The 18,813-nt window shown below is 45.4% G+C and overlaps 1 protein-coding gene across 1 annotated transcript in view; it reads right to left on the minus strand.

Annotated features, from left to right (window-relative positions):
• PRDM12 (PR/SET domain 12) overlaps positions 1–9,630 on the minus strand; it is a 14,921-nt gene extending 5,291 nt beyond the window's left edge. The window contains exons 1-3 of the mRNA XM_067472247.1: positions 9,083–9,630; positions 3,058–3,248; positions 1,480–1,635 (exon numbers count right to left, since the gene is read on the minus strand). Of these exons, the coding sequence (XP_067328348.1) occupies positions 1,480–1,635; positions 3,058–3,248; positions 9,083–9,365 (630 nt within the window). The 5' untranslated portion in view covers positions 9,366–9,630. The remainder of the gene's footprint in view (positions 1–1,479; positions 1,636–3,057; positions 3,249–9,082) is intronic.
• Positions 9,631–18,813: the final 9,183 nt, after the last annotated feature.

Below are 18,813 nucleotides of genomic sequence, written 5' to 3' on the forward strand. Positions count from 1 at the left end.
CTGCGGAGCGCCTCTTGCTAAAATCGCGGCTATTATTTTCCCATTAGGAGGTGATACCCGAAGGAAAGAGAAGCGCCGGATAATGTGCGGTTTCTCAAGAGCGGAGGCTCTCAAAAGGGAACGCGACCGATACATGCGAGTCATGTTTGCGCACACAAACACAGACAAACACGCACCATCAGGCAGAATAGGCAACTTGCGCCACTCCTTTAAATCAGACTTTCTTTGATCCATCGCTGCCAAAACATGGGTTTATGTGGGGGACTACAAAACCCAGCATCCACTGCAAAGACAGCATCAAATAAATGCAGGATTCGCACAGGGAGTTGTAGTTTTCTCTGCTTTCTGGGCTCTAAAGGGCCTCGTCGGGATCACATAGCCTTGAACTATAACACCCAGCATCCAACAAGCTGGGAATCCATACTGCTTCAATGGGACTCCTGGGAGTTGTAGTGTGGCACTGGTTTGCAAAACCACAACTCTTATTGCACTGCGTGATAGTAAGAGTGCATCTACATTGCAGGATCAATGCAATCTGGCAACATTTTGGCACCAGGCGATTGAATTCCGGGAGTTGTAGTATGGCAAGGACATGAGCCTCCTCTCCAAAAGAGTGCCAGCGACAACTCACGGCACGGAGCCCGGTCAGTGGAAATGGCGCCAAGTTGCGTTCGTTCCACAATTTGGGATTTCCCATTTGCTCCTTGGGAGGAAACATTCAAAAAGTCCTTGTAAAACTACAAATCAAAAGGTTCCACATCGTGGCAGCTAAAGCAGTGCCAAATCACATCTAAATCACGGTGTAGATGCTTCTAAAGTGAGGCAAACTATGACTACCTGTTTCTGTATCATGGCCTTTGTAAAGCGTTGCCACATCACATCTAAATCACAGTGTAGATGCATCGAAAGCATGGCAAACTATGACCTCTTGGGGTTTTGTGTCATGGCAACTAAAGTGGTGCCAAATCACATCTAAATCACAGTGTAGATGCGTTGAAAGCATGGCAAACTATAATCTCTTGGAGTTATGTGTCATGGTAACTAAAGTGGTGCTAAATCACATCTAAATCATAGTGTAGATGCATCAAAAGCATGGCAAACTATAATCTCTTGGAGTTATGCGTCATGGCAACTAAAGTGGTGCTAAATCACATCTAAATCATAGTGTAGATGCGTCGAAAGCATAGCAAACAATAATATCTTGGGGTTTTGTGTCATGGCAACTAAAGTGGTGCTAAATCACATCTAAATCATAGTGTAGATGCATCAAAAGCATGGCAAACAATAACTCTCTGAGTTCTGCATCATAGCAGCTAAAGCGGTGCCAAACCACATCTGTATCATAGTAGTGTGGCAAACTACAGCTCTCTGAGTTCTGCATCATGGTAGCTAAAGTGGTGGCAAATCAAATCAAAATCATGGCGGAGATGCATCGAAAGTGTGGCAAACGGCCACTCCCTCCCCTTCCCAGAGTCTGACCTCGATGGCCTTGTAGAAGACGCTGTTCCCAATCTGGACCACTTCTAGGTTCTGCTCCTGTTCGTTCCGGGCGCACTTGATGTAGGTCATCCAGCTGCGGTGGTCCTCCTGGCTGGCATCAATGAAGTAGCGCACCGCCCCATCCTCGTTGAAGACCTGGCGCCAACACAACGAGAAGAACGGGCAACGCATCGTAAGAGTGTCACAATCCCCAGTTCCCATCCTCTGGGCATCTTGGGATGTGCCGGTCTCTGACACTCACACACAGAATGCACATCAGGGTATATAAGACACATAAGTTGTGCAAGGCGCAAGGGCGAATCCCCAAAGAAACCCCACATTAACCCCACTGGCTCCATCCCAAGGGCACCCTAGTTCTCTGATGTACATGGAATACCAATGTGCGCCAGTATACAATGCATAGGGCGGTGCAATAATAATAATAATAATAATAATAATAATAGATCACAGACTTCCTCTTTCCTTCAATTGCCAACATTTTCTGATACTTCCTTTTTATGATACCGTAAAATACCTCCCCTCTTTTTTTTCTTGAGAAACTGCAAGTCGCTTCCGGTGTGAGAGAATTGGCCGTCTGCAAGGACATTGCCCAGGGGACATTGCCTGGATGTTTTTGATGTTGTACCATTCTTGTGGGAGGAAGGCTTCTCTCATGTCCCTGCATGAGGAGCTGGAGCTGACAGAAGGAGCTCAACCCACTCTCCCTGGATCCGAACCACTGACCTGTCACTCACCAGTCCTTATTAATAATAGTAGTAGTAGTAGTTGTAGTAGCAGTAGTAGTAATAATACTCAGATCTGCCGGCATTATTCACCTACGCATCACACAGTCCTAGACACTCGGGAAGGGTCCAACGTGTGATCCAATGCGACAACCAGTGTAGTGCATTAAATCACTACTGACGGAGAGGTCATGAGTTCAAAGCCAGCCCGGGTTGGAGTGAGCTCCTGACTATTAATAGTCTAGCTTGCTGTTGACCTTTGCAGCCCGAAAGACAGTTGCATTTGTCAAGTAGGAAATTTAGATACCGCTTTATGCGGGGAGGCTAATTTAACTAAATTACGACACCATAAAAACCTTCCAGCAGCTTGCAGAAGAATGAGGAAGTACTCCATCAAGGACTCGGTGTCCCAAGTGGACGGTGAAGCGGCAGCTCCCTCTGTGGCCGGAACTGAGCATACCCTCATTAAGCCAGAAAAGCTGGAATGTTAAATTGCCTCTGTGCCTGTCTATATATGTTGTGTGTCTAACTGGCATTGAATGTTTGCCATGTCTATGTGCACTGCAATCCGCCCTGAGTCCCCTGCGGGGTAAGAAGGGAGGAATATAAATACTGCAAATAAATAAAAATAAATAAATAGTGATCTTGTTTGCTGTGTACCCATCTTGTTGGGATAATAATAATAATAATAATAATAATAATAATAATAATAATAATAATGGAGGAAGGGACACACATTAATTGACCACCAGGCAAAGGGAGGTCCAACAGAAGGGCCTTGAGGAGAGGAAGAAGGTGCAAAGGGGGAACAATGGGGGTTGCACGCCTTGCTCACCTCCCACATGAGATTGTTGTTCTTGCAGAGGTCGACGTGCTCCGGGGCGATGATGCGCCCGGTGAAGGGTCCCATCTCGGTGCCGGCCTTGATCCAGGTCTTGGAGAAGATGCCCAAGCCTTCGCCGGGGATGGAGCTCTGGGCAATGATGACCTCCGAGGGCAGGACCAGGCTGGACAGCTTCTGGACCTCTGCAAGGAAGGGGAGAGGTGGGTTCAGTCTCTTAAGTCGGTGTCTTTTTGACTTTGCAATTAGCCACCTGGATATGCTTTTGTACTTTAAGGCTCCTTACCAAATCCTGACCAAAGGCGCATTAATACATTCACAACACAAGACGAGGTTGGCCTTCTGTGCTGCAGCTATGGATCATAATAAAATGTTGTTGATGTTGTTGTTGTTGTTACTAATGGGTCTATGGGCCATAAAAAATGTCGTTGTTGTTACTGATGAGTCTGTGGACCATAATAAAAGGTTGTTATTGTTGTTGTTGTTACTGATGGGTCTATGGATCATAATAAAATGTTGTTATTGATACTGATGGGTCTATGGACCATCATAAAATGTTAATGATGTTATTGTTACTGATCGGTCTATGGACCATAATAAAATGTTGTTGTTATTGTTGTTGTTATTAATGGGTCTATGGACCATAAGAAAATGTTGTTGTTGTTGTTGTTGTTGTTGTTACTGATGGGTTTATGGACCATAATAAATTGTTGTTGTTACAATGGGTTTAGGGACCATAATAAAATGTTGTTGTTGTTGTTACAATTGGTTTAGGGACCATAATAAAATGTTGTTGTTGTTACAATGGGTTTAGGAACCATAATAAAATGTTGTTGTTGTTGTTGTTACAATGAGTTTAGGGACCATAATAAAATGTTGTTGTCGTTGTTGTTACAATGGGTTTAGGGACCATAATAAAATGTTGTTGTTGTTACAATGGGTTTAGGGACCATAATAAAATGTTGTTGTTGTTGTTGTTGTTGTTGTTGTTGCTGCTGCTGCTGATGGGTCGACATAATAAAATGTTGTTGATGTTGTTGTTACTGATGGCTCTATGAACCATAATAAAATGTTGTTGTTGTTGCTGCTGCTGCTGCTGCTGATGAGTCTATGGACTATCATAAAATGTTAATGTTGTTGTTACTGATAGGTCTATGGACCATAATAAAATGTCGTTGCTGTTGTTGCTGCTGCTGAGTCTATGGACCATCATAAAATGTTAATGTTGTTGTTGTTGTTGTTGTTGTTGTTGTTACTGATCGGTCTATAGACCATAATAAAATGTTGTTGTTGTTACTGATGGGTCTATGGACCATAAGGAAATGTTGTTGCTGTTGTTGTTGTTGTTGTATAATAGAGAACTGACTCCAGTTCACGCAGATCCCAATTGGACACCAGGGCTCAAGAGAGCGAAATATTCCCTCTCTTCCCTTCCATCCTTGGCCAGCAGATGTCCCTGAAGGCTTGGGATTCAGACAGCGGATCCGCTCCGGGTTTGAATCCAAACATTTGAAACGACACTTGAGTGGGGATGGGATTCAGCATCTTATTCTAACAACAGTCTTCTCCTATTCCTCAAGGTTCAAGTTCATGGTCTCGAACCTCACCTGCCTGCTCTTCTCACCAAACGTTCAACCAAGCAGGTAAAGAAGCTCAATTACGCATAAAATTAGTAACAAACACGCCTTCCCATAAGATTATTCTGATAATTATGCTTCCGGCGGTGTCTCCAAACCACAAAAGGTATCTCTCCGACAATTAACATGACACCGGCAATGTTTGCAATTGGGGAGGCATTTGTTTTGACCTGTTCCAGTCCCAAAATCCCCCGAAGAACCCGCTTCTTTTGCCAGAGAAGCATTCTCTCCTGACGTTTCGCCCACATCTATAGCAAGCATCCTCAGAGGTTGTGAGGTCTGTTGGAAACTAGGCAACCGAGACTTGGATTGAAGTCCAGGATGAGAGAAATAAACTGAGTTGTTGTAGGTTTTTCCGGGTTATATGGCCATGTTCTAGAGGCATTTTCTCCTGACGTTTCGCCTGCATCTATGGCAAGCATCCTCAGAGGTTATGAGGTCTGTTGGAAGTAGGGAAAAGGGTTTATATATCTGTGGGATGACCAGGGTGGGACAAAGGACACTTGTCTGCTGGAGCTAGGTGTGAATGTTTCAATTGACCACCTTAATTAGCATTTGATGGCTTGGCAATGCCTGGGGGAATCTTTTGTTGAGAGGTGATTAGATGTGCCTGATTGTTTAAATAAAGAGAAAAAAAACTCTTGTCTGTTTAAGGGTAGTGTGAATGTGAAGTGTGATAATGTGAATGTAAAGTGTGAAGCCTTGCAGCTTCAAAGTGTGGCTGATTCCTGCCTGGCTATACAGCCCGGAAAACTCACAGCAACCCTGTCAAATATGTATTTGGACAGATCAAGGGCAGAGTCGCATCAGGAAAAATAATCATAATAACAATTAATATTAGTGAAAGGGAAAATATAGTGAACCCCAAAAGCAATGCTGAGTTGCCCCAAATGAGCCGCTTTGAGTCTCCTTTATAGAAACATATAATAATAATAATAATAATAATAATAATAATAATAATAATAATATCCCAGGTGATAACAGGATTGACGAGAAGCAACTGGAAAAGCTGACACGAGATGAGGATTTAACCGCAAAAACTCTGGCACAAGCCAGTTAAGGGGGTCCCAGTGGCGATTGGCACACTGGGTGCAGTGCCTCAAGACCTTGGCCTGCACTTAAAAACAATTGGCGCTAATCAGCTGCAAAAGGCCACTCTACTGGGATCTGCACGCAATATTTGCCGATACATCACACAGTCCTAGACATTTGGATCTGAGGCCAATGTCTCTCTCCTACCTGTTTCTATGGGAATGCAGGTTGAGATACCCCTGTTAACACCCCCCAAATGGCCTGCGCACCCCAAAAAACAAGCCTGGGGTCACCCCAAAAGGATATATATCCTTGCATCCGAAGCCAGCATCTCACTCAGGGGGCATCCGTTCTGGTCCTACCTGTTTCTATGCAAATGCAGGGTGAGATGCTCCAGTGAGCACCCCCAAATGGCCTGCACACCCCAAAAAACAAGCCTGAGGTCACCCCGAAAGTATATATATCTTTGCATCCGAGGACAGCATCTCTCTCAGGTGGCATCCATTCTGGTCCTACCTATTTCTATGGGAATGCAGGTTGAGATACCCCAGTTAACACCCCCCAAATTCCCTGCGCACCCCAAAAAACAAGCCTGGGGTCACCCCAAAAGGATATATATCCTTGCATCCGAAGCCAGCATCTCACTCAGGGGGCATCCGTTCTGGTCCTACCTGTTTCTATGGGAATGCAGGCTGAGATACCCCAGAAAAATGCAGATTGAGATACCCCCCCCCCAAAAAAAGCCTGAGGTCACCCCAAAAGGATATATATCCTTGCATCCGAAGCCAGTGTCTCTCTCAGGTGGCATCCATTCTGGTCCAACCTGTTTCTATGGAAATGCAGATTGAGATACCCCAGAAAAATAGATTGAGATACCCCAGAAAAATGCATATTGAGGTACCCCAAAAAACAAGCCTGAGGTCACCCCGAAAGTATATATATCTTTGCATTTCTCTCTTGGGTGACCTCCATTGCTGGGCCTGCGAAACCCCAAAGAAGCCAGAAAACACCATAGGTGCGATTTCACAGTGACCACGAAGGAGAAAAATATTTCCCGTCGAAAGTGACGGTCTGTCAATGATTTTCTCCTCCAAAATAGGCCCTAAATGCCCGGGTTTGGCCTCAAAAGGCTGACAAAACGTTTGCAAAATGCCCTCCAGAATACATTTCGGGGTCCATTCTTTGAATGGACCCCGAAATGTATTCTGGAGGGCATTTTGCAAACGTTTTGTCGCCCTTTTGAGGCCAAACCCGGGGGGAATACCTGGGAAAAGCAGGTCCCAAAGCCGGGGTTAAACGCTGCCCATAAAAGCAATTTGTCACGCTGTTTAAAGGGATTCACGGCCCTGGGAAGGGAAGTGGCTAATTCCAAATTCATTAGGCTCGAAGTTCATTCAGATTCACCCCCAGAGAGAGAAGGGGGGAGAAGGCCCCGAAATGTGTGTTAAAAGGCGCAGGAATTTCCCCCCAAACAAAACGGGAGAGATTAGCTGGTTGACATCCCATGAAAAGGCCCCGAAAAGGGAGTTTTCATGGCGCATTAAAGAAAGGAACAGTAATCTTTTTTTTTCTCTTCCTCCCCTTCTCAAGAGAAGAAGGGAGCGAAAAAGGGGGTCCAAAAGGCAAAGAAATAGCAAAAGAAAGGGAGATATTAAGTCCTTGGCCACTTTTTCTCCTTCTAGTTTCTTCTTCGGGGACCTCGAGTCCATCCTTGTGGGTTTCAAGAGGGATTTCCCACCTGGAAATGTCTTATTTCCAAGCCCCCCCCCCCTTTTTTCCCTCCAAGTCAGGCCCAAGTTAACCAAAGGGCCTCGGCTTTCCAGTCCTATTACACGCCAAAGGAGGCTGTGAAAAGGAGCCAAAAAAGTCAGGGAAAGAGGCATCAGAAAAGGCGGGGATGTGGGTCGAGAAAGAGGGGGGCTCTGGGAACCAAAGGGGTGGCGAAAGAGGGGAATGTTAATCCCAAGGAACGAAGGAAGGAAGGAAGGGCCCCAGTTTGGGCTAAGGATCGGTCCCTGTCCCTTTAAGAGCGCTTTGGCATCAAGGGGTTCCGTGCGGGGAGTTTCGTGTTTGTGGTTCTGTGGGATTGGAACCCCACAAATCCCCGCAGTGGCCCTTGAAGATTTTTTTGGAAATCTCTCAAATGTCTTTGCAATCTCTCTCCAAAGAATCACTCCCCAAAAAGACCCTCCAAAGTCTTTTCCGAACTATTTCCGAAGTCCGGAGTCTCTCCAAAGTCCCTCCCGAATCTCAATAAAGTCTGGCTGAAATTTCGCCAAAGTCTCCCCGAAATTTCTCCCTGAATTGTCTCAAAATTCTTCCCCAAATCTCTCCAGAAATCTCCCCAAAAGTCCCTGCAAAGTCTCCCCGAAATCCCTCAAAATTCTTCCCCAAATCTCTCCCGAAATCTCCCTAAAAGTCCCTGCAAAATCTCCCCGAAATCCCTCAAAATTTTCTCCCCGAATTGTCTCCAAATTATTTCCCAAATTGCTCCTGAAACCTCCCCAAAAGTCCCTGCAAAGTCTCCCCGAAATCCCTCAAAAATTTCACCCAAATTGTCTCCAAATTCTTCCCCAACCTCTCCTGAAACCCCCCCAAAGATCCCTCCAAAGTCTCCCCGAAATCCCTCCAAAATTTCTCCCCAAATTGTCTCACATTTTTTTCTGAAATCTCTCCCGAAACCTCCACAAAAGTCCCTGCAAAATCGCCCTGAAATCCCTCAAAAATTTTGCCCAAATTGTCTCCCGAATCCTCCCCAAAGATCCCTGCAAAGTCTTCCCAAATCTCTCCCGAAACCTCCCCAAAAGCCCCTGCAAAGTCTCCCCAAAATCCCTTAAAAATTTGCCCCAAATGTTCTCCTAATTCTTTCTCAAATATCTCCCAAAACCTCCCCAAAGATCCCTGAAAAGTCTCCCCAAAATCCCTCCAAAATTTCTCCCCGAATTATCGGGTTCTTCCCCAAATCTCTCCTGAAACATCTCCAAAGGTCCCTGCAAAGTCTTCCTGAAATCTCTCCAAAATTTCACCCCAAATTGTCTCTGAATTCTTCCCCACATCTTTCCCGAAACCTCCCCAAAGGTTCCTGAAAATTCTCCCCAAAATCCCTCCAAAATTTCACCCCGAATTTCCTTTCCCCAAATCTCTCCCAAAACTTCCCCAAAGGTCTCTGCAAAGTCTTCCCAAAATCCCTTCGCAATTTCCCCCCAAATCTCTGGAATTTGCCCCAAATTTTCTCAAAGGTGTCCCCAAAGCCTGGCTCTCTAAGCGGGGGCCCTCCTTTCACTTTCCCCTGACAAGGGGGCCCCTTCCTGGGGTCCGAGATGCCCCCCCCCCCCTTTAAGGTGGCTCACCTCCGGAGAAGGATTGGGCCAGGACCTCAGCGGTGAAGGCGGTCTTGGGGTTCCCGCTGTGGGGGGCTCCTCCGGCTGAGGGGGGGCTCTGGGGGTGGGCGCCCCCCAGCAGAGCTCCCGCCTTGCCTTCCAGCAGCTGCTCGCCCAAGGCGCTGCGCCACCGGCCGTAGAGGAAGCTGTGCAGGATGTCCGAGGTGATGACCTCCGCCAAGGAGAGGGGCCCCGGCGGGGGAGGGGGGCCCTTGAGCCCCAGCACCTCCGCAGGCAGCACCGAGCCCATCATCCGCAGCAGAAGAATGAGAAGAAGGAGGAGAAGAAAGGGGCCCCCAAAAAGAAAGGAAAGGGGGACCCCCACACCTGGCCTGAAGGAGCAAGCTCAGGATGGAGCGGGATTGAGGAGGGGTCCCCAAGCCTGGCTTCAAGGAGGGATCCCCAAAACCAACCACAGGTTGGAAAGGGGAGACCCCAAAATCTGGATAAAAGAGGGGTCCCCAAAACCAAGCTCAGGATAAAAGGGGGAGACCCAAAATCTGGATTGCGGAGGGGTCCCCAAAATCTCAAGGAGGGACCTCCAAAGTCTCAAGGAGGGACCTCCAAAACCAAGCTCGGGTTAGAAAGGGGAGACCCCAAAATCTGGATAAAAGAAGGGTCCCCAAACCCTGGCTCAGACCCCAAAATCTCGATAAAAGAGGGACCCCAAAATCTGGATAAAGGAGGGGCCCCCAAAACCCAGCTCAGGATAAAAGGGGGAGACCCAAAATCTGGAGTGAGGAGAGGGTCCCCAAGCCTGGTTTCAAGTCGAGGCTCTAAACCCGGTCTCAAGGATGGATCCCCAAAACCTGGTTCAGACCCCAAAATCTCGATAAAAGAGGGACCCCAAAACCCAGCTCAGGATAAAAGGGGGAGACCCAAAATCTGGAGTGAGGAGAGGGTCCCCAAGCCTGGCTTCAAGTCAGGAGTCCAAACCCGATCTCAAGGATGGATCCCCAAAACCTGGCTTGGGCTAGAAAGGGGGAGACCCCAAAACCTGGATAAAAGAAAGGTCCCCGGAGCTGGTTCCAAAGAGAGACCCCCAAAATAAGCTCTCTCAGTTGGAAAGGGGAAGACACAACATCCGGATAAAAGGAGGTTCAGTTAGAAGGGGAACCCCAAAATCTGGACCAAAGATTTGGGGTCCTGGCTTCGAGTCCCTCAAGGAGGGATCCCCGCACCCAAGCCTGGCTTCGGATTTTAAAAAGCCGGAGTTTGGAAGGGAAGCCTCCCCAAAACCTGGCTCAGGAGAGTCCCTGAGTTTGGGGAAAAGGCAGAGGGACCCCAAAAGTATCTCCAAAATGGGGGGGGGGTGTCCCAGAAGGGATGAGAAGGGCAGAGAAGAGAAGAGGAGATGCTGCGCCTGCTTCCTTCCTTCCTTCCTTCCTTCCTCCTCCTCCGGCCCCCAAAGTCCAGCGCACCCAGGCGGGAGGCAGGCTATATATGGGCTCCATTGACCTCCCTAATTGGTCCTTAATGGCCCCCTCCTCCTCTCCCTCCTCCTCCCTCCTGGGGCCCCTCCCCTCCCCAAAGCCCCCCCCCCTTCTTCTTTTTTCACTTTGGAGCTCCCCAAAGGGAGGGGCCGCCCAAAAGAGCCCAATCTTCAAAGGGAGGGGAAGAAGGAGAGAAAAGGAGGGGGGGGAGAAGACCCTCCCCTTGAAGCCCCCTCCCTCCCCTCCCTTCCCAAAAGAGGGGAGAAGCTGCACCTTGCCTTCTGCAATTGTCCTCCCTGCTCCTCCTCCTTCTCTGCCTTCCTTTTCTCTCTCTTTCTTGAGCGGGGTCCAGGTTTCGGGGCTCGGTCAGGAAGACCCCCTTCCTTGCCCAGAGTATTGAGGAAGGGGCTTGCCTGGGACTGAAGCCCCTCTGGGTCCCAAAGGAGGGGAAACTCTCCCCAAAGGAGCCCTCGGAGAATCAGAAGGTGGCCGATGAGGAGACCCGCCTGCGGGGGAAAGGGGCAAGGAGAGAGAGGGGCTCACAACCTCACCTTTCTTTCTTTCTTTCTTTCTTTCCTTCCTTCCTTCTTTCCTTCCTCCTTTCCTTCCTTTCTTCCTCCTTCTTTTCTTTCTTTCCTTCCTTCTTTCCTTTTCTTTCTTTCTTTACTTACTTCATTCCTTCCTTCCCCCTTTCCTATCTTTCTCCCTTCCTTCTTCTTTTCCTTTTCTTTCTTTCCTTCATTCCACCCTCCCTCCTTTCCTTTCTTTCTTCCTCCTTTCCTTTTATTCTTTCTTTCTCTCCTTCATTCCTTCCTTCCTCCATTCCTATATTTCTTCTTTCCTTCCTCCTTTCCTTTCTTTCCTTCATTCCTTCCTCCTTTCTTATCTTTTTTCCTTGTTCCCTCCCTCCCTCCTTTCCTTCCTTCCTTCCTTCCTTCCTTCCTTCTTTTCTTCTATTCTTTCTCCTTTCCTTCTATTCTTTCTTTCTCTCCTTCCTTCCTCCTTTCCTTTTCTTTCCTTCCTTCCTTCACTCCTTCCTCCTTTCCTATCTTTCTTTTTTCCTTCTTCCCTTCTTCCCTTCCTTCCTCCTTTCCTTCTTTTCTCTTTCTTTCCTTCATTCCTTTCTTCTTTCCTAAATTTCTTCCTTCCTTCCTTTATCCTTTCCTTCCTTCCTTTATCCTTTCCTACCTTTCTTCCTTCTTTCCTTTCTCCTTCCTTCCTTCCTTCCTTTCCTCCTCCTTCCGGCGCCTCACCTGGCTCTCCGCTCCGCGCTCTCTCCTGCCTGGCTTCTTCTTCCAACTTTTCCGCCTCTCCCCTCCTTTCCTACCTCTCTTTTCTTCCCTTCTTTTCTACTCCTCGTGTTGGTTCTCTTTCTCCTTCCTTCCCGCTTTTAAAGTTTTTTCTTCCCTCACTTCTTTTCCACCTTTCGCCTTTTCTCTTTTTCTTCCCTCCTTTCGGATCCTTTCTGCGTGGAAAGTTTCCCTTTCCTCTTTTTCTCCTTCTTTCCCTCCTTTTGGGTCTCATCCTCCTCCTCTCACATTTCCGTCTTTCTTCCTTTCTCCTCCCTTCTTCACGTTTTCCCCTTCTTTCGTCCTTTCGGGTCTATTTCTCTTTCTCTTCCTCTCCTCTTTCCTTTCCTCCTCTTCCGAGCTTTCTCGTTCTTCCCCCCTTTCGGGTCTCTTCCTCCTCCTCCTTCCTCTCCTTTTCTTTCTTTCTTTCTTTCTTTTTTTCTCCTTCCTTCCTCTTGCTTTCTCTTCCTTCCCTCCTTTCAGATCTCTTTCTCCTCCTCCTTTCTCTCCTCATCTTTTTCCCATTTTCCTTTCCTCCTCTCTGTTTCTTTCTTTCTTTCCCTTTTCTTCTTCATTTTTTCTCTTTCTTTCAGACCTCTTTCTCCTTCTTCTTCCTCTCCTCCTTCCTCCTTCCTTTCCTCCTTTCGGGTCTCTTCTCCTCTTTCCTCTTTCTTTCTTTCCTTCTTCTTGCTTTCAAGACTTCTCCTTCCTTCCCTCTACTTTCTTTCCTCTCCTCCTTTCGGTTCTCTTCTTCCTCCTTCCTCCGCACTTTCAATCCTTTCCTTCCCTCCTTTCTCTCTCTCTCTCTCTCTCTCTTCTTTTCTCCGGGTTTTTTCCACTCGCCCGTCTGCACGGCTCCGCGACAAAAGCGGGTCTGTCCCTCCAAAGCCGCCTTCGGGGATGAAGCCAAGCCGACAATTAGAAAGAATGACAGGTGGAAGGAAGGAAGGAAAGAAGGAAGGAAAGAAGGAAGGATGGGTGAAAGGAAGGAAGGAAAGAAAGAAAGAAAGAAAGAAAGATGGGTGGAAGGAAGGAGGAGGAAAGGAAATGAAAGGGAAGGGAAGAAAGGAAGGGAAGGGGAAAGAACAGGAAAGGGGAAAGGAAGGCAGAAAGCAAGAAGGAAGACGGAAGGAAAGAAAAAAAGATAAGGAAAGGAAGGAAGACGGAAGGAAAATAAGATGGGTGGGTGGAGAGAAGGAAGGAAAGGTAAAAGGAAGGAAAGTAAAGAAGATGGAAAGGAAGAAGGAAGAGAAACGGAAGGAAAGTAAGAAAGGGAGGGAAGGAGGAAATGTTAAAGGAAGGAAAGGAAGGAAGACATAAAGAAGGAAGACGGAAGGGAAGAAAGAAAGAGGAAAAGAAGGAAAGAAAGGAAGACACAAAGTAAGGAAGACGGATGCAAGTAAAATGGATGGGTGGAAGGAAGGAAGGCAAAGAAGATGGAAAGAAAGAAGTGAAGGAAGGAAGGAAGAAAAGAAAGAAAGATGAAAGGAAAGGAAGGAAGATGAAAAGGAAGACAGGCAGACGGATGGAAGGAAAATAGGAAAGGAAGATGAAAGGAAGGAAAGAGGAAGACAGAAAGAAAGACATACGGAAGGAAGGATGGAAGGAAGGAAAACGAAAGAAGGAAAGAAAGAAAGGTTGTAAGAGGGAGATAAAAGGAAGGAAAGGTAGAGGTAAGGATGGATGGATGGATGGATGGATGGATGGAAGGAAGAGGAAGGGAAGAAGTCCAAACCAAGGGCTTAGAAAGGACTCGGGAGCCATTCGGATCCGACGCGGGTGGGAAACTCCTTTTCGGGTGGGAAAAGCCAAGCCGAGACCCTTTTTCTCTCCCCCCCCCCCCCAATCCGGAGTGGGTCCCGATGGCAGAGACTTTGCTCGGGGGGAGAAGGAGAAGCCCCCCTTTGCCTTCCACCCGCTCCCTTGGCTTTTGACCCGGATTAAACCTCCCCGAAGGCAACAAGTCCACACTCCCTCTTCCTCGGGGACACAAAGCGAATTAACGGGCAGGACACGGAGGAGAACCAAGGAAAGAAAGAAGGAAGGAAGGAAGGAAGGAAGGAAGGAAGGAAGGAAGGAAGGAAGGAAGGAAGGAAGGGAGGGAGGGAGGGAGGGAGGGAGGGAGGGAGGGGGGAGGGGGGGAGGGAGGGAGGGAGGGGGGGAGGAAAGAAGGAAGGAAGGAAGGGAGAGAGGGGGGAGGAAAGAAGGAAGGAAGGAAGAGGGGGGGAGGAAAGAAGGAAGGAAAGAAAGGAGGAAGGAAGAGGGGGAGGAAAGAAGGAAGGAAAGAAAGAAAAAAGGAAGAAAGGAAGGGAGGGGGGGAGGAAAGAAGGAAGGAAAGAAGGGGGAGAAGCAGCCTAGGCTTTCCTAGTTTCTCTTCCTTTCCCTTTTCCATCCATCCATCTCTCCTGTGTGTACCTCTATCTATCTATCTATCTATCTATCTATCTATCTATCTATCAGTTTCTTCCTATATATCACCTGTCTATCATGTATCCATATCGATTTATTTCTACCTCTATATCACCGATCATTTATCCATATCTCTATCTATCCATTCATCATCTATTTCTATCTTATCTATCACTCCCTCCTGTTTATTGATCATCTAGTATCTATCTCTTGTCTTGCTCTTATCACTCCCCCTTTATTGATTATCCATAGCTCTCTTTCTTATCTATGACTTTCTCCTGTTTATTGATCATCAATCTATATCTATCTTTCTCTTATCTATCATTCCCCCTGTTTCAATATCTATCTATCTATCTATCTATCTATCTATCTATCTATCTATCTCTTTTATGTCACTCCCTCCTGTTTATTGATCATCTATCCATATCTATCTCTTATCTACCTCTACTTATCAATCACTCTCTCCTGTTTATTGATCATCTATCTATCTATCTATTTCTTATCAGTCACTCCCTCCTATTTATTGATCATCTATCAATATCTACCTATCTACCTATTTCTCTCTATATATCACCTATCATTTATCCATATAAATATATCTACCTGTCCATGTCTACCCATATCTCACATATCATTTACCCCTCTCTTCAATCAATCAATCAATTCATCCATCTACCTTCCTTCCTTCCTATTTATTCATCCATCCATTCTCTTTTCTATCTACCTACCTACCTACCTTGCTTCCTTCTTTTCTATTTATTCATCCATCCATTCTCCTTACCTACCTACCTATCCATTCTTTTCTATCTATCCATCTATCTACCTACCTACCTTCTTTCCTTCCTATTTATTCATTCATCCATTCTCTTTCCTTTCTATCCATCTATCCATCCATCTACCTACCTACCTACCTACCTACCTACCTACCTTTCTTCCTATTTATTCATCCATCCACCCTCTTTCCTATCTATCTATCGATCGATCGATCCATCCATCCATCTATCCAGAGAAAGGGGCCGAAGTTGGGATGCTAAGCAGGGCAGGCTGTGGATGGAGCTTGGAGGGGAGACCGGGGAAACACCGAGAAGGCGCCTTCAGACATAAGCCCATCATGTCAGGGTGGGAACACGTGTCTATTAGGAGACCCTCTCCCCTCCCCCCCCCCCTTTCCCCCACCAAAAAGGCCTGGAGATCTCTGAGGGGAGCTTTTCTTCTCCTCCTTTCCCCCTTCTCTCTCTCTCTCTCTCTCTCTCTCTGAGGACAAAAGGCTCCTTCTCTCTTGTCCCTTGAAGGGCAATACATGTTCCGCCAACAAGAGCCATAAATCAATCGCCTGCCTTTCTCTCTCTTTCTCTTTCTCTCTCTCTTTCTTTCTCTCTCCTATTCAGGAACAGAGGGAATGGCTCTACCCCACCCTCCAAAAAAAAAGAGAGAAAGAAAGAGTCTTCCAAAAGAGGAGAGAAAGCCTGGCAAAGAGAAAAATCTTGGAGAAATTTAAGAAGAGTGATAGGAAATGCCTGGCCCAGAAGGCTCCTCAAAGAGAACCTGTTGAAATTGGGTTTGCCAAATAATAATAATAATAATAATAATAATAATAATAATAATAATAATAATGTAGGACTATTTGAAATAATAGTAGTCCTATATGTTGTATTATTATAGGATTTATTTATTTATTTATTGATTCATTCATTATTGGGTCCTCTTAGGGAGAAAAGTGGGATATAAATAAAAAAAATACTATTTGAAATAATTTATTATTATTTAATAGTAGTAATATATACTATTATTGCAACTAAATAATAATAAAATTTATTATTATTATTATTATTATTAGTAGTAGTAGTAGTGGGTCCTGTTATGAAGAATAGTGGCATATAAATAAAAATAAATATTATTATTTCAAATAATTTATTATTATTATTTAATAGTAATAATCTACCCTAATATTCCTACTAAATAATAAAAATGTATTATTATTATTATTATTATTATTATTATTATTATTATTAGAATCATAGAATCAAAGAGTTGGAAGAGACCTCATGGGCCATCCAGTCCAATCCCCTGCCAAGAAGCAGGAATATTGCATTCAAATCACCCCTGACAGATGGCCATCCAGCCTCTGTTTAAAATTATTATTATTAGTAGTAGTAGAATAGTGGCATATAAATAAAAAATAATTATTTTTTCAAATAATTTATTATTATTATCAAATAGTAATATATACTATTATTATTACTATTATAAAATTATAAAATATGAATTATTAGGTTGTTGTAGGTTTTTTTTCGGGCTATATGGCCATGTTATAGAGGCATTCTCTCCTGACGTTTCGCCTGCATCTATGGCAAGCATCCTCAGAGGTCGTGAGGTCTGTTGGAACTAGGAAACAGGGTTTATATATCTGTGGAATGACCAGGGTGGGACAAAGAACTTTTGTCTGCTGGAGCTAGGTGTGAATGTTTCAACTGACCACCTTGATTAGCAATGCCTGGGGCAATCTTTTGTTGAGAGGTGATTAGATAATAATAATAATAATAATAATAATAATAATAATAAATTATTATTTCAAATTATTCATTTATTATTATTAAATAGTAATAATGGATATTATTATTACTATATTATTATTATTATTATTAATAATAATAATAATAATCATCATCATCATCATCATGGCAGTCTTGGGATAATGGAATTCTGGGGCACTCAGACGACTCTTTAGAATTGGGAGAAAGGGCAGACAATAATAATCATGACAACAACAATTTGGTAAAAGTTGCATAAAAATCCTCTGGGCACAGTGTCTAAGACCTTGGCCTGTACTTAAAAACAATTTACACTGACAAAATCACCATCTGTCAGGTGCAAAAGGCCACCCGACTCTGATCTGCACGCATTATTTGCCCATACATTACACAATCCTAGGCACTTGGGAAGGGCCCAACGTGAGATCCAATACAACAGCCAGCAGAGTGATCTTGTTTGCTGTGTACTCATCTTGTTGTGTATCAATATAATAATGATGACGATGATGACAGTCTTGGGATAATGGGATTCCAGGGCACCCGGGTGACTCTTTGGAATTGGGAGAAAGGGAAGACAATAATAATCATGACAACAACAACAATTTGGGAAAAGTTGCATGAAAGTCCTCTGGGCACAGTGCCTAAAGGCCCTGGCCTGCACTTAAAAACAATTGGCGCTGACAAGATTACCATCTGTCAGGTGCAAAAGGCCACCCGACTCGAATCTGCACACATTATTTGCCCATACATCACACAAATCCTAGGCACTTGGGAAGGGTCCAACGTGAGATCCAATACAACAGCCAGCAGAGTGATCTTGTTTGCTGTGTACTCATCTTGATGATGATGACAGTCTTTTGATAATGGGATTCCAGGGCACCTGGGTGACTCTTTGGATTTGGGAGAAAGGGAAGACAATAATAATAATGACAACAACAACAATTTGGGAAAAGTTGCATGAAAGTCCTCTGGGCACAGTGCCTAAGGACCTTGGTCTGCACTTAAAAACAATCAATGTTGACAAAATCACCACCTGTCAGCTGCAAAAGACAACAACAACAATTTGGGAAAAGTTGCATGAAAGTCCCCTGGGTGCAGTACCTAAGGATCTTGGCCTACACTTAAAAACAATCAATGTTGACAAAATCACCACCTGTCAGCTACAAAAAACAACAATTTGGGAAAAGTTGCCTAAAAGTCCTCCTCTTTCCCGCCCAATTGCAACCTTCCTCTTCTCCCCCTGGAAAGCCAGGGCCTTTTCTTCGCCACCTTTGTGCTTTTGGGGTCCCCCCGCTCCCCCACCCCAAATCTCATCCCTGAGCGGCTTCTGCAGGCGTGAAGGATGGATTGGCTGCGGCGTTTTGCCCAGTGAATAGGGAACCAGCAAAGCCTCAAGCTGGAATAAAGATGTTTTCTTTGCCAAACAGAAAAGGGCGGCGGAGGAAGAAGGGGGGCCCGGCCATTGAGGCCGTGCAAGGCGAACACCCCCAGACAAAGGACCCGATAGACTAAGGGCGCTCTATTAAGGGCCATGAATATTAACCGGCCTCGGAAAGGGGCAGCAGGAAGGCCCCTCCACCAACAAAGGCAGAAAAGCAGCCCCCTCCCATTAAAGGCCATGAATATTTAAGGGCCACAACACCAAGAGGAGAAGGAAGGAAGGAAGGAAGGAAGGAAGGAAGGAAGGAAGGAAGGAAGGAGAGGGAAATGGGAATAGAATGAGGCAGAGGAATAGGGGAGGGAGAACGTGTTGGAATAAAGCAAGAGAGAAGGAGAAAATAAAACACAGCAGGAGAGGGTTTCTCAATCTTCCTAAGGGATAGAAGGGACCCCAAATAATGTCCTAAGAGACAGAGGAGACACCAAAGAAGGTCCTAAGAGAAGGAAAAGACTTCAGAGAAGGACTTAAGAGATGGAAGAGACCCCAAAGAAGGTCCTAAGATATCGAAGAGACACCAAAGAATGTCCTAAGAGAAAGAAGAGAATTCAGAAGAGATGGAAGAGATCCCAAAGAAGGTCCTAAGAGATGGAAGAGACTT

This window comes from Anolis sagrei, chromosome 11 (genome assembly GCF_037176765.1).
Source record: "Anolis sagrei isolate rAnoSag1 chromosome 11, rAnoSag1.mat, whole genome shotgun sequence".
Lineage (NCBI taxonomy): Eukaryota > Metazoa > Chordata > Lepidosauria > Squamata > Dactyloidae > Anolis > Anolis sagrei.